This window comes from Crocuta crocuta, unplaced genomic scaffold, assembly GCF_008692635.1.
Source record: "Crocuta crocuta isolate KB4526 unplaced genomic scaffold, BGI_CrCroc_1.0 scaffold149, whole genome shotgun sequence".
In the NCBI taxonomy this organism is placed as follows: domain Eukaryota; kingdom Metazoa; phylum Chordata; class Mammalia; order Carnivora; family Hyaenidae; genus Crocuta; species Crocuta crocuta.
Genome location: NW_027551561.1, coordinates 3,689,899 through 3,717,376, shown reverse-complemented (window position 1 = coordinate 3,717,376; position 27,478 = coordinate 3,689,899). Strand labels below are relative to the sequence as shown.

Here is a 27,478-nt window from a genome sequence, read left to right as displayed (position 1 = left end):
CAAGTTAGCATATAGTGAAACAATATTTTCAGGAATAGATTCCTTAATGTCCCTTACCCATTTAGCCTATCCCCCCTCCCACAACCCCTCCAGCAATCCTCTGTTCTCTATATTTAAGAGTCTCTTACGTGTTGTCTCCCTCCCTGTTTTTATATTATTTTTATATTNTTTAATTTTGAGAGAGAGAGCGAGCACGGGAGGGGCAGAGAGAGAGGGAGACACAGAATCCAAAGCAGGCTCTAAGCTCTGAGCTATCAGCACAGAGCCCAACGTGGGGCTCGAACTCACAGACTGCAGGAACATGACCTGAGCTGAAGTCAGTTGCCTAACTAACTGAGCCACCCAGGTGTCCCTATATATATATATTTTTTTAATAATTTATTTTTAAATTTACATCCAAGTTAGCATATAGTGAAACAATATTTTCAGGAATAGATTCCTTAATGTCCCTTACCCATTTAGCCTATCCCCCCTCCCACAACCCCTCCAGCAATCCTCTGTTCTCTATATTTAAGAGTCTCTTACGTGTTGTCTCCCTCCCTGTTTTTATATTATTTTTATATTATTCCCTTATGTTCATCTGTTTTGTATCTTAAATTCCTCATATGAGAGAAGTCTCATGATGTTTGTCTTTCTCTGACTAGTTTCACTTAGCATAATACCCTCTAGTTCTATCCACGTAGTTGCAAAAGATGAGATTTCATTCTTTTTGATTACTGAATAATACTCCATTGCATATATATACCACATCTTCTTTATCCATTCATCCGTCTATGGACATTTGGACTCTTTCCATACTTTANTGTTGATTTTGTATCCTGCAACTTTGCTGAATTCATGGATCAGTTCTAGTAGGTTTCTGGTGGAGTCTGTTGGGTTTTCTATATAGAGTATCATGTCGTCTGTGAGAAGTGAAAGATTGACTTCTTCTTTGTCAATTCTGGTGCTTTTTATTTCCTTTTGTTGTCTGATTACTGATGCTAGGACTTCCAGCACTATGTTAAACAACAGTGGTGAGAGTGGACATCGCTGTCGTCTTACTGATTTCAGGGGGAAAGCACTCAGTTTTTCCCCATTGAGGATGATTTTAGCTGATGGCTTTTATGATGTTTAACTAAGTTCCTTCTATCCCGACTTTCTCAAGGGTCTTTATTAAGAAGGGATGCTGTATTTTGTCAAATGCTTTATCTGCATCTATCAACAGGATCATATGATTTTTATCTTTTCTTTTGTTAATGTGATGTATCACATTGATTGATTTGCGAACATTGAACCAGCCCTGTAGCCCAGGAATGAATCCCAGTTCATCATGGTGGATAATTTTTTTTATGTGCTGTGGAATTCGATTTGGCAAGTATCTTGTTGAGGATTTTTGCATCTGTATTCATCAAGGATATTGGCCTGTAGTTTTCTTTTTTTGCTGGGTCTCTGTCTGGGTTGGGAATCAAAGTGATGCTGGCTTCATAAAATGAGTCTGGAAGTTTTCCTTCTATTTCTATTCTTTGGAATAGCTTGAGAAGAATGGGTTTGCTCTTTTAAATGTCTGGTAGAATTCCCCAGGGAAGCCACCTAGCCCTGGGCTCTTATTTCTTAGGAGATTTTTGATAACTGATTCAATTTCTTCACTAGTTATGGGTCTGCTCAGATTTTCTATCTCTTCCTGTGTGAATTTTGGTAGTGAGTGTGTGTTTAGGAATTTGTCCATTTCTTCTAAGTTGTCCAATTTGTTGGCATATCATTTTTCATAGTATTCCCTGATAATTGCTTGTATTTCTGAGGGTTTGGTTGTAGTAAGTCCATTTTCATTCATGATTTTGTCTATTTGAGTGCTCTCTCTTTTCTTTTTGAAAAGCTAGAGGTTTGACAATTTTGTTTATTTTTTCAAAAAATTCTTGGTTTCATTGATCTGTTCCACTAGTTTTTTAAAATTATTCTATATTGTTTATTTCTGCCCTGATTTTTATTATTTCTTTTCTCCTACTAGGTTTGGAGTGCTCTTGTTACTCTCCCTCTGGTTCCTTTAGGTGCACTTTTAGATTTTCTACTTGCGCTTTTTCTAATTTCTTGAAATAGACCTGGAGTGCAATGTACTTTCCTCTTAGGACTGCCTTTGCCGCATCCCATAGAATTTGGATTGTTGTATTTTTACTGTCATTTAATTCCATATATGTTTAAATTTCTTCGCTAATTGGCTGATTGGCCCATTCATTCTTTAGTAGGGTGTTCTTTAACCTCCATGTTTTTGGAGGTTTTCCAGACTTCTTCCTGTGATTGGTTTCAAGTTTCAAAGCATTGTGATCTGCACGTGTGCATGGTATGATCTCAATTCTTTTCTATTTATTGAGGGCTGCTTTATGTCCCAGTATGTGATCTATATTGGAGAATGTGCCATGGGCACTTGAGAAGAAACTGAATTCCATGGCCTCAGGATGTAGAGTTCTAAATATATCTGTCAGATCCACCTGGTCCAGTGTGTCATTCAAGTCCATTGCTTCTTTAATGATTTTCTGTCGAGTTGATCTATCCANTGTTAGGGCTCTTTTCTCCCTAGCTGCTTTCAGAATTCTCTCTTTGTCCTTATATTTTGCCAGTTTCACTATGATATGTCATGCAGAAGATCGATTCAAGTTGCGTCTGAGGGGATTCTCGGTGCCTCTTGGATTTCAATGTCTGTTTCCTTCCCCAGATGGTGGAAGTTCTTGCTATAATTTGTTCAAGTGCTCCTTCAGCGCCTTTCCCTCTCTCTTCCTCTTCTGGAATTCCTATGATACGGATATTATTCCCTTTGATTGTATCGCTGAGCTCTCGAACTCTCCTTTTGTGTTCCTGGATCAGTTTATCTCTCTTTTTCTCAGCTTCCTCTTTTTCTATAACTGTGTCTTCTAAATCACTTATTCTCCTTTCTGCCTCTTCAATCCTTGCATTGGATGCCTCCATTTTATTTTGCATCTCATTTGTAGCATTTTTTTCATTCATCACAACTATTTTTAAGCTCCATAATCTTTGTAGCAATAGTTTCTCTGATGTCTTCCATGCATTTTTCAAGCCCAGCAATTAATTTTATGACTATTGTTCTAAATTCTTGTTCAGTTATTTTTCTTATATCTGTTTTCATCAGTTCTTTAGCTGTCAGTGCTTCCTGGAATTTCTTTGGAGGAGAGCTCTTCCGTTTCGTCATTTTGGTTAGCTTTCTATCTCTTGTTAGTTTTAAAAGCTTGTTATGCACTCTGCACCTGTGAGTGGTGCTGTACCAAAGAATTCTCTTTGTCCAGGGCCTGTCCATTCAGAAAGTGTTCTTTGAATGGTGTCTCTTGGTCTCTCTTGTTGAGACCTTGGTTATTTTATTTTCCTACTTGTAGTGGTATTTGGGACCCTCTGCCATGTGTACTTTGGCTTGTTTCTTGAGGTAGCCCTGGAGAAGAAAACAGACAGACAAACACACAGGGAACAAAGGCACACAAACGCACAGACAAATCCAACAAACACGCAAACTGAAAGGAAAAAGAAAAAGAAAAAAAGGAAGGGACACATACAAAAAAAAAAAAAGGAGGGAAGACAAATAATAAAAATAAAAATTCATAAAAAAGAAAAAACCCAATAGACAAAGGACAGTCTAAATCATAGAACCAGGNCTTGTTGAGACCTTGGTTATTTTATTTTCCTACTTGTAGTGGTATTTGGGACCCTCTGCCATGTGTACTTTGGCTTGTTTCTTGAGGTAGCCCTGGAGAAGAAAACAGACAGACAAACACACAGGGAACAAAGGCACACAAACGCACAGACAAATCCAACAAACACGCAAACTGAAAGGAAAAAGAAAAAGAAAAAAAGGAAGGGACACATACAAAAAAAAAAAAAGGAGGGAAGACAAATAATAAAAATAAAAATTCATAAAAAAGAAAAAACCCAATAGACAAAGGACAGTCTAAATCATAGAACCAGGATTCCCAGCTACAAATAAAGAGCAGGGTGTATGCCGTGCTGATGGAAGAGCATATACAAAGAGAGAAATGACAGGGCCGGGAGGAAGTGAAATTGGAAATGAAATGAGCAGGCAGAAAGACTAAGAAGCTTAATTCAGAGAGAGAAAGAGGGGAATATGGTTGGAGAGGAGGTGAAAGAAACGACGATAATGCTACTCAGAAACCATATAGTCTGATTACTCCAGAGAGATAGAGATAAAAACGTAGCGGTGGAGGTGTAGAATTTACATCTAGAGAATGAATTAAATGTGATTGTTTAAGCAAGCCAGTTACCAGAATTAGTCAGGGCAGTGCATCCATGTTGGTCTTGCCCTGGCTCTGGTTTAAAAAAAAAAAAAAATGGCAGCTCTCTAGCGGGGATGGGCGTGGTTTGGTCCAGTGCGTCCTGCAGGGGTCCTGTCTTGGTGCTTGTGGGGAGAAAAGTGGTGGCGCCCCAGTTCCTTCTTGAACAAAGTGTTGCAACTCACTCTTTTGGGTGTGATCTCCCTGTGCCGGGGGCATAGCCAAAGTGGGCCGTGCTCTATATCCCAAGCCAGGCCTCGTTTCCAGATCTCAGTCCAGGCGCCCAATTGAAATTACCTGAAATATAAACTCGCAGGCGAGTCCCTCAGAGCAGTTTCGAGCCTCTTGCATTCCCCCTGGGGATCCAGCTGAGCCAGAAGGACAAAGGTGCGTCTTCAGGCGCTGCTTGCGTCCCCTCCAGGTCAAGCTTGCGAGCGAGTTGCAGTTTCTCCTGGGGTCACCTGGGACGAGTGTGTTTGCCTAGGGTCAGCTGGACAGCAGGAAACCGGATTCCTCTGTGTCCCAAGCGGAGGTTTTTCTCTTCTCCAGGGACAGGGACAGTGTCTTGAGCAGTTTCAGCCACTGTTTCTTTTTTTTCCCCTAGATTCATCGTGGCTCCCTGCAAAGGGGGATCCCCCCTCCCTCTGTGTCTCTGGTCCCAGTCCTGGCCGATTTTATCTTCCCCAGGTCGCACTCACGCTATCAGGTTTTCTCAGTGGACTCTGTCTTCTTTTCCTCCCAAACTCCTGGATTCTGTAAGGGTTCCTATGGCTTCAGGCCTTCTCCATTTGAGAGATGGGGCAAGTGAATATACGGAGCTCCCTACTTCTCCGCCATCTTGCCTCCTCTCCAGGGTAGTTCTATTTTTAACTTTTTGAGGAAACCCCATAATGTTTTCCAGAGTGCCTGCATCAGTTTGCAGTCCCACGAGCAGTGCAAGAAGGTTCCCCTTTCTCCTCATCCTCGCCAACATTTGTCATTTCATGAGTTGTTAATGTTAGCAATTCTGACAGATGTGAGGTAGTATCTCATTGTAGTTTGGTTTGTATTTCCCTGATGATGAATGCTGTTGAGTTGGTTGGCCATCTATATGTCTTCTTTGGAGAAGTGTCTATTCATGTCTTTTGCCCATTTCTTCACTGGATTATTTATTTTGGGTGGAGTTTGATAATTTTTTTTATAGATTTTGGATACCAACCCTTAATCTGATGTCATTTGCATATATCTTCTCCTATTCCATCGGTTGCCTTTTAGTTTTGCTGATTGTTTCCTTCACTGTGCAGAGGCTTTTTATTTTGATGAGGTCCCAATAGTTCATTTGTGTTTTTGTTTCCCTTGTCTCCAGAGACGTGTTGAGTAAGAAGTTGCTGCAGCCCAGGTGAGATCAGATGTTTTTGACTGCTATCTCCTTTAGGATTTTGATGGCTTCCTGCCTTAAGTTTAGGTTCTTTATCCATTTTGAAATTATTTTTGTGTTTGGTGTAAGAAAGTGATCCAGGTTCATTTGTCTGCATGTCGCTGTCCAGTTTTCACAACACCATTTGCTGAAGAGACTGTCATTTTTCCATTGGATATTCTTTCTTGCTTTGTCAAAGATTAGTTGGCCATACATTTATGGGTCCATTTCTGGGTTCTCTATTCGGTTCCATTGGTCTTAATGTCTGTTTTTGTTCCAGTACCACAATGTCTTGATGATTACAGCTTTGTGGTACATCCTGAAGTACGGGATTGTGATGCCTCCAGCTTTGGTTTTCTTTTTCAAGATTGCCTTGTCTATTTTCTGGGTCTTTTCTAGTTCCATACAAATTTTAGAATTGTTTGTTCTAGCTCTGTGAAGGTGTTATTTTGATAGGGATTGCTTAAAATTTATAAAAGGAATTTCTAAAATTTCTTATGATTGTTTTAGTATTCTTCTTACAGGGTAAGCAACTAATCAGAAAGTTTAGAATAACAATTCTTTCGAAATTAGGTACATATATCCCTCTAGAATAAAGTAAGAGATATGTACAGAACTTTTCATTTGTTTTATATTCTATAAGGACATGGCATTTTAATTTTCAGTTGAAGCAGTCTTTCTCAGAGTGTGGTTGCCTAAGAATGAAATCAGGATTACCTAGATGCTTAGTAAAAAGTACAGCTTCTTCCTCAGATCTTCTAAATCAGAACATTTAGGAATGCATTGAAAACAAGTTTCACAGGAGGCCATTATGTACACTGACAAAAAGCTTCAAAATCAATTATGTAGAGAAACCAAATTAAGGGAGTTTTAGTACTAGTGAAAAGTTCCAACAGCAGCAGGGGTGGTGTCATTAAATTTAATAAATAGCTTAAAGTACATTTCTGCTCACCATCTGTTCTTGCAGAGCAATAAATTGGATTTGTATTTAGATCAATTGCCATGGAAAATACTTAAAATTTGGGAGCTAGTGTCAAGGCTGTAAATCAATATATTGACAAATCCTTCCTCCTGTTAGGGATATGTAAATCTCAGTCAATACATAAAACTAGTCATTTATCAATATCTGTAATAAGAAGAGTAATGGGCACACTTGGATGCTAGCCTAGGTACCATTGCCAGCAAATAACACGACACAACAGTTTATTCCACTGGTGCTTCCTGAATTGAGAGTTTGAATATTTAGGGTCATTTAAAGTTGATAAGAGCCTAAGAGCCCAAGTTTCCATTAGAGCAATACTGTAGGAGTTTCATGAGTTAAAGTAATCATAGATGCTTTGCCTAGATTGTCAGGATTAGGGCTTCATCTCTTTCTGCAAAAATCCAAGATCTATATGTCAACAGGTGACAGTGTCAAGCATCTGCAGAATATTCAGAAATCCTTAGCTAAAACAGTCTTGCTTTTACATTCTCTAAACTATATCATTGTTTGGGTCATCTTAGAGAGTTGTGGAGAAGTCCATTTATTTTAGGAATGAGAGTTTTTCTTATTTATATTCAAGAAAAAGGCAAGTAAAATTTTTGTTTGGTTTGTCAAGACTTTATCTCCTGGTGATGATGTTAAAGCATTCATTTGCCTCAACTAGATCCAAAAAAATTTTCCATCTCACTACTTCTCTGGGTAAAAAGGATTCCTCTCTGTTTGGTGCTTATGAACAATAGATAGAGAAGACACTCCTTACTGATTTGGAACAATTTTTATAGTGGTAGCCACTGAACTAAAAATCAAAATATCACTGTTGTTTATAAGTTTTACATATGCAGTATACCTTTATTGCTTTTCATCAGGGTTTCTGAACAGATTAAGAGTTGAAGTGAACTTTTAATCCTTGTGTGTAATTTTGCAAAATTGATATGGTTAGGTTTCTGTCCCTTTGGTTTCCTTCATATTTTCTTTTATTTTAACATCTTTCTTTCAGTATCTTTTCCCTCTGATTCTTGATTTTCCTATGCTTGGAATTGCATGTTTTATAAGTCACAACTTCCTCTTCAGAATTGGCAAAGAAGAAGTCAAACTCTCACTTTTCGCAGACGACATGATACTTTACATAGAAAACCCAACAGACTCCACCAGAAGCCTACTAGAACTGATCCATGAATTCAGCAAAGTTGCAGGATACAAAATCAAGGTACAGAAATCGGTTGCATTTTTATACACCAACAATGAAGCAACAGAAAGAGAAATCAAGAAACTGATCCCATTCACAATTGCACAAAAAACCATAAAATACCCAACCTCAAAGCAAACATATAAAATAAACCTTAAAAAACATAANAATGTTCATAGCAACACTCTCAGCAATAGCCAAACCACGGAAAGAGCCTAAGTGTCCATCAACAGACGAACAGATCAAGAAAATGTGATTCATCTATACGATGGAATACTACATGGCAATGAGCAAGAATGAAATCTGGCCATGTGTAGCAACATGGATGGACCTTGAGGGTGTTATGCTGAGTGAGATAAGTCAGGCAGAGAAGGACAGATACCATATGTTTGCACATATAGGGGGATTAGGAGGAACTTAACAAAGGGCCATGGGGGAGAAGAAGGGGAAAAATAGTTGGGGAGAGAGAGGGAGGCAAACCATGAGAGACTCTTGAATGCCGAGGACAAACTGAGGACTGATAGGGGTAGGGGAGAGTGGAAGGGGGGTAATGGGCATGGAGGAGGGCACTTGTGGGGATGAGCACTGAGTGTTATATGGAAACCACTTGACAATAAACTATGTAAAAAAAATAAGTCACAGCTGCCTTATTGTGAATTGATAATGAAAAGTATTTGCTCTTAAAATAGGATTATAAACTTTCAACAGCCTGATTATAGTGATTACACATTTATATGTATGTTTAAATTTATAAAACTATGTACCAAAATGGTCAATTTTACTATATCGTATTTTGAAAAATAAAAATAATTTATACAGTATTACAGAGGATATTAAAAAATTTTAAACAGAATATTGCAGAGATGTATATTAATTAACTGGAATTCAAATAAAAGCTTTAAAAAATTACAGAGATTATTAATGCTAGAATTTTACACTATTCCAGAGAAGCAGGGCCTATTATACTGTAAAATTCCGCACTTTTCTCTACCAGTACTGAGCCTGGATGAGAGTTCAAATGAACTAGGAAGTAGATGTAAAAGATTCAATGCAAAAAGTTGGGTCTTTTCCTGTGTGGCAGTTATAGTGATGCCTATCAGGTTCTGGCTTGGTAATGATCTTTGATCCCTACATCCTTTGCTTATTTTATAATCACTGTGGGGTCTGTGCTGACCTTGAGATACCTTTTAGTCATTTTCCCTTTGACAGCTCTTTATTAGCTTTATGGACTAACAATGGATCATTTAACCCACAAAGAGAAAGAATCACCACAAACTATGTCATAGAATTACTTTCTACACCACAGCTACATAAAGGAGAAAAATAAGTCAGGAAAGTGCTCAGGCATTAAGGATGCACAAGCCAAGTAAAAGCTAAAAAGAAAGAAGACCCCACTCTTTATTTTACTTAATAATTTAAGGAATTTTTTTACTTCGTAATTCCCTGAGAATTAACTCATTGTATGGTGTTCAAAGAACTTATGCAGACCACGTGACAACATCCATTGTGTATGTTTCTATTGGAATTTGGTATCTGCAAAGGGTTTGATGATTTACTTCAAAGTACTTAGTTTTTGTGTTTCAAAAAAAAAACCACCCCAAAATATCTAACTCATGCTTACAATACACCAGTCACTAGTACTTGGCAAGACTAAGGGAATGATATGCATCTTCTTTGGTTGCCAGGAGACAGTGACTTCCTAGACAGATGTCTGTCTGCTTATACTCCACACCAGCTGTCACCTCTTTACCGAGCCAAATTCTTATGGTTATATTAAGCTAGGAAATCCCATGGCTGCTTCTCCCACAGGTGATATTATTAATACCAATCATTTTGTCAATCATATTGAGTATCATAGGTTATCAATCCAGTAAAACAGATTATGCCAAAAGTGAGTGGATAGATAAGGAAAATGGTTTTTTTATAACATGTGAATGACTAATACAGCCGATGGTGTGTGGTAGGACTTTATCAAATAGATTCTACTTTTGTTCAACCTAAAGCATAACAATAACGTATGTATATTACTAGTTTCCTATCCATCTCTAAGCCACACTTTGTTGCATATGTATATATTCCATTATTAAGTACTTAGAAATTCAAGTACATATGTACTGAGAACTCATGGTCTCCTTGAATGTTATTTTAATATCCTTCAAACACCCACCCTACAACTTGATGGTGAATGAATCTGTGGTCCTACCTCCAGTGGCATAGAACATTCCTAATGTTAAAAAGACTGAAGTGAAGTTCCTGAGTCAAGTACACTCCAGCTGGAGCTGGATATCTGGCGTAATGCATGATAAGGTATGGTGGTCCTAGAGTAAGACTATCCAAGATGTCCAGAAATTCCTGGGATTTGCCAGATAAGTTATTGATTCATTTAAAAAATTTTTAATGTTTATTTATTTTTGAGAGAGAGAGTGCAAGTGGGGAAAGGGCAGAGAGAGTGGGAGACACAGAATCTGAAGCAGGCTCTAGGCTTCAAGCTCTGAGCTGTCAGCACAGAGCCAGACACAGGGCTCAAACTCATGAAATCATGAGATCAAGACCTGAGCTGAAACCAAGAGTCAAACACTTAACTGACTGAGCCGCCCAGGTGCCCCTACTTCTATTTTTAAATCAGATTTATGCTGCTTTTCTTTAAAAATATCTCAATATACTTGTTAAGATGGGTAAATTGGTTTATTAGTTAGCTTTTGCTGCATAACAAAATACCTCAAAACTTAGTGGCCTAAATCAATAATCATTTATTTGCTCATGATTTTATGGGTTGATAGCTTTGGGCTGGGCTTATGGCTTATCTCTCCTCCACATGGTATTGGATTCACTCATACATTGCAGTAAGATGGCAAGTGATGGTTTTAATCACTTCTCTATTCATTGGCTGTTTGCAAAAGCAATGGAGGTAACTAGATCATCATCCAGCAGGCCCATTTCCGAGGTGGTGGCAAAAGGGCTTCTAAGTTCATTTAAAAAGGGCAAGGCCCAATGTTCAAGCACTTATTCATTTCTTTTTTTCCAGTTTTATTGTTATATAATTAATAACACTTTTCAACTTTCTGCTTGCATCATGTTTGCTAATGGCCCATTAGCCAAAACAAGTCACATGGCCATGGCCAGACACAAAGGATGCAGAAATAGAGTTCATCTCTTAATGGGAGAAGCTGCAAAGTTACATTGCATACAAACAGACATGTGTACGGGAATGGGAAGAATTTGTGATCATTTTTGCATTTTACCACATTTTAAATATGGATTTATGCTTAGAATCTGCTTGTAGGTTATGTCTACCCTACACTACCCAAAGTTAAGAGCTTTGGATGCTGTTGATTGATTATCCTCATGAGATAATGCAGACCACAGAAGAAAAATTTTATTCACTCCCTGCATGAGTTATATAATCAATTTAAAACTCATTTGATTATATTTGGAGTCTCATGTTCAGTTGCCCTGAAATACAGACGAGGTGTGGTTCTTTATTAACAAGAGGAAAGAAATGAGGTCTGAGCTGAGACCTAAAGGTTGTGGAGGATCTAGCCAAACAGAGGAAGCATGACAAACAGAAACATGACAAAAACCCAGTTTTGTTGGTCTATTTTTCAACAATTGGCACACATGAGAATTTGGAGACACCCAGTACTTATCATTTACTTATCTTGTTCTTCTTTGGACCCTAAGCTTTATAGTGGCAGAGTCTATGTTAGGTGCCCAATAAACACCTAACATGTGTTTGTGTAATAAGTGAATAAGTGATTGACTTTGTGCATCAGTGTTTGAATGAATGAGAAAAGGCTAGAAGAAAGATACAGACAAGGAATAGAAAGTCATGCAAGGATGAAGATAGAAATTGGGGAGAATGTTGTACAGAGAGAGGAAAGAGGGAAAGAAGGAGAGAGAGAGAGGAGAGAGAGAGATAGATAAAGCAGCAGAGGGAGTAAGAGTGGTAGAAGAACAGGAGAGCCAGCAGAGGAAGGGACTGGGAGAACCGAGATGGATGGTAGAAGCTTGGCTACTTAGCAGTTGCATCAGAGGAACTTAGCACTTTTATGGGGCACCTGGGTGGTTCTGTCAGTTTTAAGAGTCTGACTTCAGCTCAGGTCATAGTCTCACAGTTGGTAGGTTTGAGCCCCATGTCGGGCTCTGTGCTGACAGCTCAGAGCCTGGAGACTGCTTTGGATTCTGTGTCTCCCTATCTCTCTGCCCCTCTCCCGTTCTGTCTGTCTGTCTGTCTGTCTCTCTCTCTCTCACACACACACACACACACACACAAATAAACATTAAAAAATACAAATTACTTGGAGTACCTGGCTGGCTCAGTCAGTGGAGCAGCAACTCTTGATTTCAGGGTCATGAGTTCAAGCCCCATATTGGGTATAGAGCCTACGAAAGAAAGAAAGAAAGAAAGAAAGAAAGAAAGAAAGAAAGAAAGAAAGAGAGAGAGAGAGAGAAAGAGAGAAAGAGAAGAGGGAAGGAAGGAAGGAAGGAAGGAAGGAAGGAAGGAAGGAAGGAAGAAGGAAGGAAGAAGGAAGGAAGGAAAGAAGGAAAGAAAGAAAGGAAGAAAGAAAGAAAGAGAAGAAGGAAGGAAGAAGGAAGGAAGGAAAGAAAGAAAGGAAGAAAGAAAGAAAAGAGGAAAGGAAAGGAAATGAAATGAAACAAAAGAAAAGGAAAGAAAACAAAGTGAAATGAAAGGAAGAGGAAAGGAAAGGAAAGGAAAGGNAGAGAAGAGGGAAGGAAGGAAGGAAGGAAGGAAGGAAGGAAGGAAGGAAGGAAGAAGGAAGGAAGAAGGAAGGAAGGAAAGAAGGAAAGAAAGAAAGGAAGAAAGAAAGAAAGAGAAGAAGGAAGGAAGAAGGAAGGAAGGAAAGAAAGAAAGGAAGAAAGAAAGAAAAGAGGAAAGGAAAGGAAATGAAATGAAACAAAAGAAAAGGAAAGAAAACAAAGTGAAATGAAAGGAAGAGGAAAGGAAAGGAAAGGAAAGGAAAGGAAAGGAAAGGAAAGGAAAGGAAAGGAAAGGAAAGGAAATACTAATTAATCTTCCAGCAGCTCATAAACAGGCCCTTCTGCACTATTTACCTGTTTTTATTTTCAAGCTTAAAGGTTTATTTTTGAAGGCCTATTTACATCGAGAATTTTGAAGGCCTTACATGAACATAAAGTAATCACTTAGATTTTGATTGATTATTTTGGATTATTAGAAGTATCCAATTTGCCAGCCCTAACCACAAAGTCTTTTGCATTTCCAAATTTATCAGATCAAATTGGAAGGCCTTAGTCTTTCTTCTTTGAAACATGAAGACCTGGCTCAAACAAATTGTATTTGAAACTAGCAGATATTTTTATTATTTTGAGTCATTTTGGTATTAGAGTCAAAACCAGCTTGAGGGTTTTGGAGTTCTAATAGGGATGACAAATATGGGAACAATTAAAATCACAATTCTTCCCCCATTCCCAACATGGGCACTGTAGCTCTATCTGAATATAAAGATAACTATGATGCTCAGGGGCTGTCATAGTATTTGGCTCTAGATGTTTAAAAGAAATTGGCAATATATATTCCTAGACAGAAATCAAAAGTTTGGTCCAAGACATCAGAATTACCTAAGATGCATATTATAAATGAAGCTTCTAGATTTAACTCTAAACCTGAAATCAGAATCTTTCCAGATGCTTTCTGTATCCAGAGAAGCGAGAGCCCCATCACTGTAAGGCCTTAGGGCATTCAGCTTTGCTTTTAGGTATGTGTGGCAGTCTCTAGAGCTATTTTTAGTACTTCTTAAGTATGATATTTTCTTGGGCAAAATAAGGTCCATGTATAAAAACTCAAATAATACTAGAAGACAACCTCTGATCAATGCCAAATATAGTAAGTTCTGAGGGGACAAGGAGGTCACCTCAGGCCTAAGTCAAGAAGATTTCATGGAGTAAATATAGGGACAAATTGTAAATGAGGCTCTGAATTCTTGTTTTCTGCCATTTGAACAATCTGAATCAAATCCAAAGGTCTTAACTCAGCATGTCTTTTATTTTGACATCCTTCAGAGTATCCAAGATGAAAGAGAGTATTAAACGGAAACACGAACAAAGAGAATACATAAATGAAGTCAAAGCCAAGGTGGCCAATACACGGAAACAGGCTCTGCAGGAGCAGTTCAGTGAATGGATTCTAGACCCCAAAGGAATGATTCCTATGGTAGTGGTAAGAAAGGAGGATGTCTGTGAAGGGGAGGTTGGGTGGGTGATAAGAAGATGATTGTTGGAATATTGAGTGGAGTGCCAGAAGCCTACCTCTAAATTTTCAGTCTTGCTGAGGTAAGCTGATTCCTGACCAGTCTGGTCCATGAGAGTCAATTTCTTCAATTTTCTCATGAGCATTAAAAAAAAAAAAAAATCCAGCTAGATTTCTAAAATACTGACTCTGACTGAGGCTCCCAAAAGGACAGACATATTTCCAAAGAAGATATCCAGATGGCTAACAGATACATGAAAAAATGCTCAACATCCCTCATCATCAGGTAAATACAAACCAAAACCACACACTACCTCACACCTGTCAGAATGGTTAACATTAACAACTCCAGAAACAACAAATGTTGGTGAGGATAAGGAGAAGGGAAACATTTTTGCACTGTTGGTTGGAATGCAAACTGTATTTTTCCAGAGTGTAGCCACTCTGGAAAACAGTATAGAGGTTCCTCAAAAAGTTAAAAAATGGAACTACTCTCAGACCTAGGAATTCCACTACTTGGTATTTATCCAAAGGATACAAAAATGCTGATTCGAAGGGACACAAATACAAATAATATAAAAACAGGGAGGGGGACAAAATATAAGAGACTTTTAAGTATATAGAGAACAAACTGAGGATTGCTGGAGGAGTTGTGGGTGGGGGGATAGTCTAAATGGGCAGGAGCATTAAGGAGGACACTTGTTGGGATGAACACTAGGTGTTATATATAGGGAATGAATTACTGGATTCTACTCCCGAAATCAATATTGCACTATATGCTAACTAACTTGGATATAAATTTTAAAAAAAGATAAAAGCAGAGACAGAGGCAAACCATAAGAGACTTTTAAATACAGAGAACAAACTGAGGGTTTCTAGAGGGGTGTTGGGTGGAATGATGGGCTAAGTGGGTAATGGGCATTGAGGAGGGGACTTGGGATGACCACTGGGAGTTATATGTAAGTGATGAATCACTAAATTCTACTCCTGAAACCATTACTACACTATATGTTAACTAGCTTGGATTTATATCTAACCAAAAAAAGACAGACATGGTTTTCATTTTTTGCTGGTTTTTGTATGTGTGTGACTAATTACTTTTGTAGACTAAGAGCCCGTGTCTTTTAGCTGTAGAAAACAGCTCTACTTTTAACAGTTAAACATATTCTTTTAGGTGTACATAGGTGTGAGAACATTTCTTGGGTAGATACATGGCTAAGCATATTTTTAATTCAAAGTGAATCATTAAAAATAGACCAAGGACACTTCTCCAAAGAGGACATCCAGATGGCCAACAGACACATGAAAGAATACTCAGTGTCACTTATCATCAGGGAAATACAAATCAAAACCAAACTGAGATACCACCTCACGTTGGTCAGAGTGGCTAAAATGAACAAATCAGGAGACTATAGATGCTGGCAAGGATGTGGAGAAACGGGCACCCTCCTACACTGTTGGTGGAAATGTAAACTGATGCAGCCCCTCTGGAAAACAATGTGGAGGTCCCTCAAAAAATTAACAATAGAACTCCCCTATGACCCAGCAATAGCACTGCTAGGAATTTACCCAAGGGATACAGAAATGCTGATGCCTAGGGGCACACGTACCCCAATGTTCATAGCAGTACTCTCAACAATAGCTAAAACATGGAAAGAGCCTAAGTGCCCATCAACGGACGAATGGATCAAGAAAATGTGGTTTATCTATACGATGGAATACTACATTTCCCATGGTAATGAGAAAGAATGAAATATGGCCATTTGTAGCAATGTGGATGGAACTTAAGGATGTTCTCCTGAGTGAAATAAGTCAGGCAGAGAAAGACAGATACCATATGCTTCCACTTATAGGAGGACTAGGAGAAACTTAATGGAGGACCATGGTGGAGGAGAAGGGGAAAAATAGTGGGGGAGAGGAAGGGAGACAGGCAAACCATGAGAGACTCTTGAATACTGAGAACAAACTGAGGGCTGATGAGGGGGGAGTGGGGAAGGGGGGTGATGGGCATGGAGGAGGGCACTTGTGGGGATGAGCATTGAGTGTTATATGGAATCCAACTTGACAATAAACTATGAAAGAAAAAGAAGAATAAAATCTCAGTTAGGTTTGTAAAAAAAAAAAAAATAGACCAAGGAAGACAATCCACAGACTGGAAGAAAATATTTTCAAAAGAGATATCTGATAACAGACTATTATCCAAAATATACAAATAACTCTTCCACAAAAAGAAAACAAAACAACTGACTTAAAAATGGGCAAAAGACCTAAACAGACATTTCACCAAAGACATATAGATGGCAAATAAGCATATGAAAATATGCTCCACACATGACATCAAGGAAATGCAAATTAAAACAATGAGATACCGCTACACACCTATCAGAATAGTCAGAATCTGGAACCTTGACAGCATCAAATGCTGACAGAGGTACGCAGCAACTGATGGGAATTGTTGGTGATAATGCAAAATGGTACAGCCACTTTGGCAGTTTCTTATAAAACCAAACACAGTCTTACTATATGATCCAGCCATCATGCTTACTGTATTTACCCAAAAGGAGCTGAAAACTATGTTTACAGAAAAACCTGCATGTGAATGTTTACAGCAGCTTTATTCCTAATCGGCAAACTTGGAAACAACCAAGATTTCTGTCAATGGTTGAACGGATAAGTAAACTGAACATCTAAACAATGAAATATTATTCAGCACTAAAAACAAATGAGTATCAAGCCATGAAAAGACATGGGAGAACTTTAAATGTGTATTACTAAGTGAAAGGGGCCAATCTGAAAGATATGTACTGTTTGATTCCAACTTTATGATGTTTGAGGAAAAGTACAACTATGGAGACGGTAAAAAGATCTGTGGTTTCCAGGAGTGAAGGCAGAAGGAAGGATGAATAAGCAGAGCACAGAGGATTTTTAGTGTAATGAAACAATTTTGTATAATTCCGAAATGATGGATACATGTCATGATACATTTGCCAAAACTCATAAGATGTACAAAATCAACAGTAATNGCGGGGCTTGAACCCATGAACTGCGAGATCATGACCTAAGCGAAAGTTGGAGGCTTAACCGACTAAGCCACCCAGGCGCCCCATCAGTAATTCTTAATGTAAACTATGGACTTTGGATGGTGATGTTTCATGTAGATTCATCAACTGTAACAAATGTACCGCTGTGGTGCGGAATGTTGATGGGGGGAAGATGTGTATGTGGTGACCGGGGCGGGGCAGGGAGTATAAGGGAACTCTCTGCACTTTCTGCTTAATTTTTCTGTGAACATAAAGCTGACCTAAAAAACATCAAGTCTACTTTTTTTGGTTTTTTAATTAAGCTCTACTCTCAATGTGAGACTTGAACTCATGACTTGTAGATCAAGAGTTGCATGTTCTACTGATTGAACCAGCCTCAAATCTATTTTTAAAAAATGGACCAGGGGCACCTGGGTGGATCAGTTGTTAAGAGTCCGACTCCAACTCAGGTCATGATCTCACGGTTTGTGAGTCTTAGCCCCACGAGGGCTCTGTGCTGATAGCTCGGAGCCTGGAGCCTGCTTCGGGTTCTGTGTCTCCCTCTCTCTCTGCCCCTTCCTAGATTATGCTGTCTCCCTGTCTCTCTCTCAAAAACAAATAAACATTAAAAAATTTTTAATGGACCAAGAAGAACTCTGAAATTTTGCTTTTTAGTAATTGAAGAATGAGGAATTATAGAGGGTTATTTGGATTGCTAAACTGGTTGGCAAAGGTGCCTAGTGTCTGAGGATGGCTAGAAATGTCCTTGGTGGGGACAAAATAGGATCAGTCTCAGCATCCTAGTTCTCACACAAAATGTTCTCAATGGGAGTCATTGAAGATATATACGGAAAAGCATTTGATATACCTTGAAGTAGTGTATAAACTAAGTGTTAATTATTACTGTTTCTGTCCCTGAGCTAGAAAGATTACCCAAAACTTAAATTGAAAGTCTCTAAGTAGCTTTGAGTCTAAAATACTAAATGTATGATAATTGAAGTAATATATGGTATATTTTCTTTGATTTGCAGATTCAGAATGTCCTTCACGAATTTTTTCAAAATCCAGATTTCCAGCTTGGTAAGCCTGCCTATTCCTGTAGTATTTCTACTTGTCCCTCTTTTGCAGGGAAGCGGTGAGGGGAGGGATACTGGATTAAGATGAAAAGTCAATATTGAGATATATGTTATTCAAAGCTGTTATACATGTACTTAAGTTCTTTTGCTCTTTCCAGATGGAGAATGTAGAAAAACAGAAAAGCAATCAGCAATTTTCAATTCTTTTAATCAAGAGCTCTGTTTTATTATAAATATTCTGTATTACCTCTGTATCATCCTATCAGGTTCCTAGAAAATATTACTGATATACACAGAACTTAAAAAGAGTTATAATATCTGAACTATAATATAAAGACAAAATATAAGGAAAGACATAAGAAAACTATATGTACTGCATTAGAAGAATTATTCACCACGAACAAGTGGAATTTATTTCTGGGCTGTAGGGCTGGTTCACTATTCACAAATCAATCAACGTGATACACCACATTAATAAAAGAAAGGATAAGAGCCATATGATATTTTCAATAGATGCAGAAAAAGCATTTGACAAAATACAACGTCCTTTCTTGATAAAAACCTTCAAGAAAGGGATAGAAGGAACATACCTCAACATCATAAAAGCCAAATATGAACGGCCCACAGCTAATACCATTCTCTATGGGGAAAAAGTGAGAGTTTTCCCCCTAAGATCAGAAACAGGACAAGATGTCCACTCTCACCACTGTTGTCCAGCATAGCACTAGAGGTCCGAGCCTCAGCAATCAGACAACAAAAAGAAATAAAAGGCATCCAAACAGGCAAGGAAGAAGTCAGACTTCCGCTATTCACAGATGACATTATACTCTACATGGAAAACCCAAAAGATTCCACCAAAAACCAGTTAGAACTGATACATGAATTTAGCAATATTGCAGGATATAAAGTCAATGTACAGAAATTGGTACAGAAATTGGTTGCGTTTCTATACACCAATAATGAAGCATCAGAAAGAGAAATCAAGGAATTGATCCCAGTTATAATTGCACCAAAAAACATAAGATACCTAGGAATAAACCTAACAAAAGAGTTTTGTTTCTAGGTTCTTTTATTTGTACCTCAAATGTGGCTTTCCAGGTTTCCTTTTTGGCTCTCTTATCAGTTTATACACTCTACACACTCCTTGGGTTTTCTTATTTACACCCATGACTTTAGCTAATGACTCATTTATGTATCTACATTCCCATCCCAAACCTTCTCCCTGAGTTCCAGATCCTATTTGAAAAGACCTACAAGATGAGTAAGTGAAAAAAGCAAGTTGCAAATCAATATAATCATATTTATGTGTAGGAAAACAAAAGGTGTCTAATATATATATAAATGCTTAGGTTGCTGGAAGAGTGGCAACAAACTGTTGACAAGCAGTGGTTCCTTCTGGGGTAGGGGAGTGAGAATGCTGGGGGGGGGAGGGGAAAAGGTAGATACTCAAGTTTTACTGCTTATGTTTTTGTATTATTTGAATGTTTTACTAAAAGAACGTATTCATATGTTTTTAAGTTAATTTTAGAAATATTAAAGACATAATATTTAAAAAGAAAGTTTGTAGAAGTGTGTTTTAGGATCTGCTTCCATAAATGCTAGCATCAACCAATACAGTTGTTATTGTAGTCTTTATGCTATTGACATGCATATTTGGTTTTGCTTTATCTTGGGCTGGTTGTTAAAAATGTAGGCACCTTTATTTCAGTGTTTTTGTTGCTCAGTTAAATAAAAGCCAGGAAAAATAATCATTTTGTAGGAATTGGAATGTCACACAACTATGTATCATTTACTTGTAAATATTGATGGACATTAATTAAGAAATAATTTTATGTTCTTCTTTTAATGAGCTATAAAATGAATATGAAATATGACTGTATTACAACCAAGCTAACTAGCAAATAACATTTTCCCCATAATTAGAAGCATGTTGCAAGCAGTTGGATATTGCTGACTCAATGGGACCAAGGCTGAACAAAGTGGAATTTATAGAAGTAAGAAGTTATATCCTTTGTTATTTGAATCAAATTATTTTGCCAGTTTCACTTCTGGGGGATGTTGCATATACATTAACTTAGAATTAAATTCAATTAAATGAAAGCACACTAACTTACTTTGATTCTAAGATACAATGTTATTTTAACTCTTCTGAAGTTAGGGTACATCTTATGATCAAAGGCATTTTACAATTTCTTTCAATTAGTTACTCATGATGTGAAAGTGAAAAACTTCCACTCACACCTTCAGTTAAGATCAAGAAAAGACAGAGGTGCCTGGGTGGCTCAGTCGATTAAGCGTCTGACTTCGACTCAGGTCATGATCTCATGGTTTGTGGGTTCGAGCCCCAAGTTGGGCTCTGTGCTGACAGCTAGCTCAGAGCCTGGAGCCTGTTTCAGATTCTGTATCTCCCTCTCTCTCTGACCCTCCCCTGTTCATGCTGTGTCTCTCTCTCTCTCTCTCTTTCTCTCTCTCTCAGAAATAAATAAAACACAGAAGGAAAAAAAGGATCAAGAAAAAACAGCGCTTTTTTTTTCAGTGAAATCTGCTTATACAAATAAGAATGAAATCTAAAAATGACAAAACATCTACAAGCCAGGCATTGTCCTAAGCTATCCTTTTATTAACTCAGGCAACCCTCTATGCAATCTTGATTCCTGCTTTTATAGAGGAAGACACTTAAGGTGCAAACTGGTTAAATAACTTGCACAAGGTGTCAAAATTAGTGAGTCTGGGGAAATTTGTACTCAGGCAGTTTGGTTTCAAAGTCTCCATAATATCCCATCTGTGAAAGTATGGGATTACTTTTGTATTAGGATTGTATTTGGACAGGCAAAAGAAGCAATGTAGTAGTACCAGAGTCATGTCTTTCCCAGGCTGCTTTTTCTTTTGTTCATGTCTTTCCTCTAATTTCCCTTGTTTTTCTGAGTCCCAGAGTCTCCTATATACCCTTGCTCCAGTGTAGATGACAACTATGTACTATATACAATTTCAAGGTCCTATGTGAAGGATTCTGGAATCCTTGAAGTCAGGAAGAGAAGTTAGAAATGTCAGGAAAACTAATATTAGTAGCTGAAACCACCCATTAAAACAAAATTGTTTATGTACACACAAACACACACACACACACAGGTATTATGTAGAATGCTAATGAGTTTGTATCAAGTATTATTGGGTATATATCACCCATTTTAATTGTGTAGATATGTATATGCATGCATATATACACATATCATATGTGGATATATGTATTTGTATATGATTTGTGTATATGAATACATGTATGTGTATATATACACACATATATGTGTATTTGTTGAATTAATTAAAATAAACAAAGGGAGAAAAACAGTAAAACTGACATTAGACTTCACAACATTCAATACCAGAAAACAAGTAGGCAATGTCTATATTGTTCTGAGGTAAAAAGGAAAGAAAATGTGATCTAATTACACTGTAGTTTAGAAGCAATATGCAGACATTTTCAACACAAAAGAACTCGGAAAATATAATACTCATGTGACCTTCCTGAAAAAATAACTGCTTTATAATAAATTCAGCCAATTAAGAGATGAATCAGAATAAATAATTTAGGAATAGCAAAGCCATTGTAAAAGAACAGGAAGTGCTTTTTATTGTGGTGTAGTCCCAATAACTTCGTTTTGCTTGAGGAGACATATCTAGAAAAATGTTTTGACAGACAGTACCAGAGACATTACTGCCTGTTTTCTTCTATAAGTTTTATGGTTCAGGTCTCACATTTAGGTCTTTAATCCATTTTGAGTTTATTTCTGTGTATGGTGTAAGAAAGTGTAGCTGTCTAGTTTTCCCAATAACATTTGTTGAAGAGACTGTCTTTTCCCCATTGTATATTCTTGTCTTCTTTGTAGAAGATTAATTGACCATACAACTGTGGGTTCATTTCTGGACTCTCTATTCTGTTCCATTGATCTACATCTCTCTTTTTGTGCCAGTACCATATTGTTTTGATTACTCTAGCTTTGAGTGTATCTTGAAACCTGGAATTGTGATATCTACAGCTTTGTTCTTTCTCAAAATTGCTTTGGCTATTTGGGGTCTTTTGTGATTCCATACAAATTTTTGGATTTGTTCTAGCTTTTACGTAGCAAAGGAAAACAGCAACAAAACAAAAAGGCAACCTATTGAATGAGAGAAGATATTTGCCAATGATATATCCAATAAGGAGTTACTACCCAAAACATATACAAAACTTATATAACTGAATACCAAAAAATAATCCAATTTAAAAATAGGCATAACACCTGAATAGGTAGTTTTCTATTTCAAATTTTAATGTGTGGTTTGAGTTATTAATATCAGTTTTCCCAACATTTCCAACTTCTCTCCCTGAAATGTAAACAGCCCATATTAAGGTATTTTCATTACAGAGAAGAGCTGTTACATCAACAGAAACCAAGAAAATATTTCTTGTATAGAAATATTTATTGAAAATATTTAATTATCTGATCACTAAATCATTGAGCCATTCTGTATAACATATGACATAGAAATAGTGTTTGGAATAGTTGCCTTTTTTGGGAACACTTGCTTCCAAAAGAGATTTGTTTTGGAGTGGCTTAGTGGCTCAGTCAGTTAAGCACCCAGCACCCAACTCTTGATTTCGGCTCAGAGCATGATCTCATGGTTGGTGAGTTTGAGCCCTGAGGTGGAGCACCACATTGAGCCCCATGCTGGCAGTACAGATCCTGCTTGGGATTCTCTCTCTCCCTCTCTCTCGGCCCCTCCCCTACCTGTGCACTCACTTATGCTCTCTCACTCTCTCCCAAAAAAAATAAACTTTAAAAAAAGATAAAGAGATTTGCTTTCAGCCTATTATGTCAGCACTCATTTAATGAAACTGGAAGACAATAAAATTATAAATGTTGGGTTTAAAGACAAAATATTACACACCTGCCATCCAGTAGAGATACTATGCCATGTAATTACCCCTCTGATCATTTGTTATGAGCCAAATAATTAACATTCAGGATGGAGCATGTTTGGAGAAAACAGAATCATTGAGTAATAATAGAGAAAAAGACAAAAGGAGGGAATGAATAGTCACAGATGCTTCTGTATACATATCATTTTCTTAGGTTTCAGTTTTCTGATAGATAAATGAGCAGGTGACAATCTTTTTGTTGAGTATAACTTCTCTCACTTTTCATCTGTTTTATTCTAGTAAACGAAGACCAGAGGTAACTGTTTTTAGAAGAATATTTTGTATTCTTTATAATATATTATGGAAGAATATTTATGTCTAGTCTCTTAGTTACTAAACATACATTGAATATTTCTTTACTCTCTGGTAGGAAAGATGTCAAAATAGGAAGTTGTATCTCTTACCCTTAAGGACCAAATAATGCCTCGTTGTACAGGAGTCTGCCATTGAGTATATATGTCATGTGCATGTATGTGTGCATGTGTGTGTGTGTATGTATGTGCCTACACATGCTGGATGGAACTGGAGTAGGATCCAGGGAATAGAAGGATCAAAAATATAAGCATATTAAGGACACACACCACAAAAAGATAATTACAAAGCAACAAACAGGTGCAAACCATTATGATTAGTATATTCATCACTGCCAAAGGATGCATAGTAAAAGAAAAATGAGACTTCAGTGGGGCACGTTTTATGTAGGAAACTCATCTGGTGGTCACGGTGTTTGAATTTCTTCCACCTGCCATACCTGTAGCTCCTTACTTTGAAAGGAACCTTAATAAAAGTGATTTAAACATTTATATATTGACAAAAAAACAATTTAAAATGTAGAATGCACTGGTTTATTTGGGATTCTTGATTTATTTTGTAAGTTGAATATTTAGACACAAAAGAAATATGTTTTGGGAGAGTGTCAGGCTTGTTTAGAATTCTCAGAACACTCTGGTTTCCAAAAGAACTCATTCCAGGAGACAAAACTTAGCATTTGTATCATTTTAACACTGGTGTTCAGTTGTCCAAGTGACATTGAATACAAGTTTGAAAATGAACAGAAGTATTAACCCTTAGGTTTCATTAAGTTCCCATTAGCAAAACTAACTGCTAAAAGTAAGTTTTCAGGCCAAAGTAAGCAGGTGCTGATAGGTGTATCCTTCCTGAAATTTCCAGATTTCAATCTTACAGAGGACATACCCTTTCATTTTGCTATCTGAGTAATTTGTTTATCAGCAGAAGAAAATCACTATGTGGTTATAGAGAATTTAGTTAACTTTTTTAGGTAGGAAGTTTCTTTTTTAATTTCCTGGACTCTCTGAGCTCTACAAATTTCATTTGCTTCCAGAGAAGTCTGAGAGATGAGCATGCCTAATTTTTCTTGGTACATCTCAAAGCAAACTTACCTTGAGTTTTTAAAGTTCCCATAGTTCTTATTTTATTCTTTAAGTGTTTTAATGTTTATTTTTGAGAGAGAGACAGAGTGTGAGTGGGGGAGGGGCAGAGAGCATGGGAATCACAGATCTGAAGCAGGCTCCAAGCTCTGAGCTGTCAGCACAGAGCCCAATGCGGGGCTTGAACTCATGAACCGTGAGATCATGATCTGAAGTGACCGAAGTCAGACACTTAACCGACTGAGCCACCCAGGTGCCCCTAAAGTGTCTGTAATTTTTAAATGACAGTCCCACAAGTGGCTATATGTCCTCCCTCCAAAAAAATGTTTCCGTAGGTTGTTTGGAACTTGGACCCTGTTTTCTAAATAGAAGCAATATTTTATATAGTGACTGGAGTCTGTGGTTTGAATGTGCTTGAAATGGAGTTCTTAATAAAAGTGACTATTTCTGTGGGGAGAATGCTATCTGAAGGAGGCATCACCATGCACTACCAGGGAAAGGCAATCTCTAATCTCTAAACCAATAGTGACGACCACATATAAGACTTTTAGTATGACAAGAGTTCATGGAGTGAGCGGTAAGGATGGCCTCAGGTAGAGGAGAACCTTCCAATACGCTAGAGTGAGGAACCGACAGAGCCTGACCTTTTATCACTGCAGATCCTCCTTCTCCACCTCTGGGAGGCTCCAGAGATTGACATACTCCTGTTTCTACTGATAGCATCAGCTGGCTCTGGCCTGGGTTATATTCATTCCCCGGTGTAATTTCTAAGTTAGTCCCCTAAACTCTTGCTTCCAAAGTAGTACAAAGTATGTCCTTCTCAAACAAGAGTGAAGTCTTAAAGCATTATGCTCTAAGGGAGTGTGACCTGCTTATCAGTTCTGCTTGTTCTGGGCACCAGACTCCTGACTCAGATTGTCATTTGTCTTCATCATCATTCCCAGTTATCTATAACAAACATGTATTTCTTTATCTTATGATTACATAAATATGACAAATGGATTGAGAATGGATGAATGCATACCATAGAATAAGAATTCTCTGTACAGCTTGTCCCATGCGTGATTGTCCAATGGGATGGTAATGGAAAGATGGTTCACACACGGTTAAAGACTGCAAATTTCTTTTATAGCAAAGGATTCAGGTATTTACAGAGATGGTTTGTTATATAACGCAGGACACAACATAGCATGCTTCCAAACAGAGGTTCCTCCAGAGTTTTCCACTGGCATGGATCAATGTTTAGAGTTTCAAACCATCCTGATTTACTTGGAAATGAGGGGTTTCTTAGACCATGGGACTCTCAGTGCTAAAACTAGGGAAGTCCCAGGCACACTGAGGCAGACAACCACCATAATTGAGTTTGCTTTGGTTTGATCCTATCTCCCACTGGTCATTGTGGAGACTCTGGCCACACGTCTGCCTGCTCACCAGAGCAAGTGAAAGCAATCTAGCATCTTGTTTACTGTGGGAAGGGGCAAAGTGAGGGTCCGTTTCCCAGGAGCAGCCTTCAATAGGTCTGGTCTTCAAGCAGTCTGAGGTCTGCACCTGAATTATAAAATGGGCTTAAGAATAATTATATGCAAAAACTACAAGTACTATACACTGAGATTCAGATATTAACTTCTGCCTGTGTGACACTAAGGAACTAGGGAGTCTTTAAAAAGGAGTAAAAAAAGGCCACATCTCTGCCTGAATCTCTCCTCTGGGATTTAGTCTGCTCTTGTTCCATAGTGGTCTGCTTTGAGATAGCCACTTCCTTAGGCGCAGTTGTTTTGTACCAGTCACACAGTCTGAGGCCTTCAAGCTGATGTGAGTCAAAGTTTAAATTTTAAATAGAGAGGCTTCATCAAATTACTCAAAGGCTGTATCCTTCCTTTAACATATTCTACTAAATCCAGGCTGTGCATTTTCCCCAAAATGGTATGTATCTGAGTGGCTTTCTATTCTGTTATTTGTAATTTTGCATTTTGTAATTTGTGTGGTTCTGTTTATTTTGTGTTTCATGTGCTTTGAGCTATGGCAGGGAAGAACAGAAGGAAGAATAAGGACTTTGGTGGAAGTAGAGGTAGGAGAAGCAATATGATGTGAAAACTGCGTTAGGAATCCTTGGGGTGAAATAAGGGAATTTTAAGCCAGGGAAATGAGACAGTCTATGGTAAACTGTCCTCCCAGATATGTGTCTTCCTAGCTTGTCTTCAACTGTAAGAAATACATAAATCGGGACGCCTGGGTGGCTTAGTCGGTTAAGCGTCCGACTTTCGCTTAGGTCATGATCTCGCGGTTCGTGGGTTCGAGCCCCGCGTCGGGCTCTGTGCTGACTGCCAGCTCGGAGCCTGGAGCCTGTTTCAGTCTGTGACTCCCTCTCTCTCTGACCCTCCCCTGCTCACGCTGTCTCTCTCTCTCCTAGAAATAAATTTTAAAAAAAACATTAAAAAAAAGAAATACATAAATCAAGGAATTTATTGATCAGCAATTCCTTTTTGTTGGTATCAGTTTGCTAGGGCTACCATAACAAAGCACTGGGTGACTTAAACATCAGAAATGTTCTGGAGGCTGGAAGACAAGTTATTGGTAGGGTTGGTTTCTTTTGAGGGCCTCTCTCCTTGGCTTATAGATGGTCATCTTCTCCCCGTGCCTTCACATCGTCTTTCCTTTATACACGTCTGTGTCCAAATTTCCTCTTCTTTTTAGGAAACTGGTCATATTAGCATTTGGTCCACCCTAGTGAACTCATTTTAATTTAATTACGTCTTTAAAGATCCTATCTCAAAATATAGTCACAATCTGGAGTACTAAGGGTTAGGCCTTCAATGTATGAACTTTGGGGGAACACAACCTAACCCATAACATTGCCTAAGCTGCCTTTTACCAGTAAGGGGGAAATTGTGTGTTTCAGTCTGTTACTTTTATTATTATTAGATAATTACACATATACAATTATTATTGGATAATTAAATAAGGCCTTTGTTCATTTGT

The 27,478-nt window shown here is 37.9% G+C and overlaps 1 protein-coding gene across 1 annotated transcript in view; it reads left to right on the top strand.

The window, feature by feature from the left end:
• EFCAB5 (EF-hand calcium binding domain 5) overlaps positions 1-27,478 on the top strand; it is a 126,610-nt gene that overhangs the window by 31,453 nt on the left and 67,679 nt on the right. Inside the window, exons 5-7 of the mRNA XM_077749652.1 lie at positions 13,869-14,025; positions 18,107-18,155; positions 20,075-20,145. Coding sequence (XP_077605778.1) covers positions 13,869-14,025; positions 18,107-18,155; positions 20,075-20,145 — 277 coding nt within the window. The remainder of the gene's footprint in view (positions 1-13,868; positions 14,026-18,106; positions 18,156-20,074; positions 20,146-27,478) is intronic.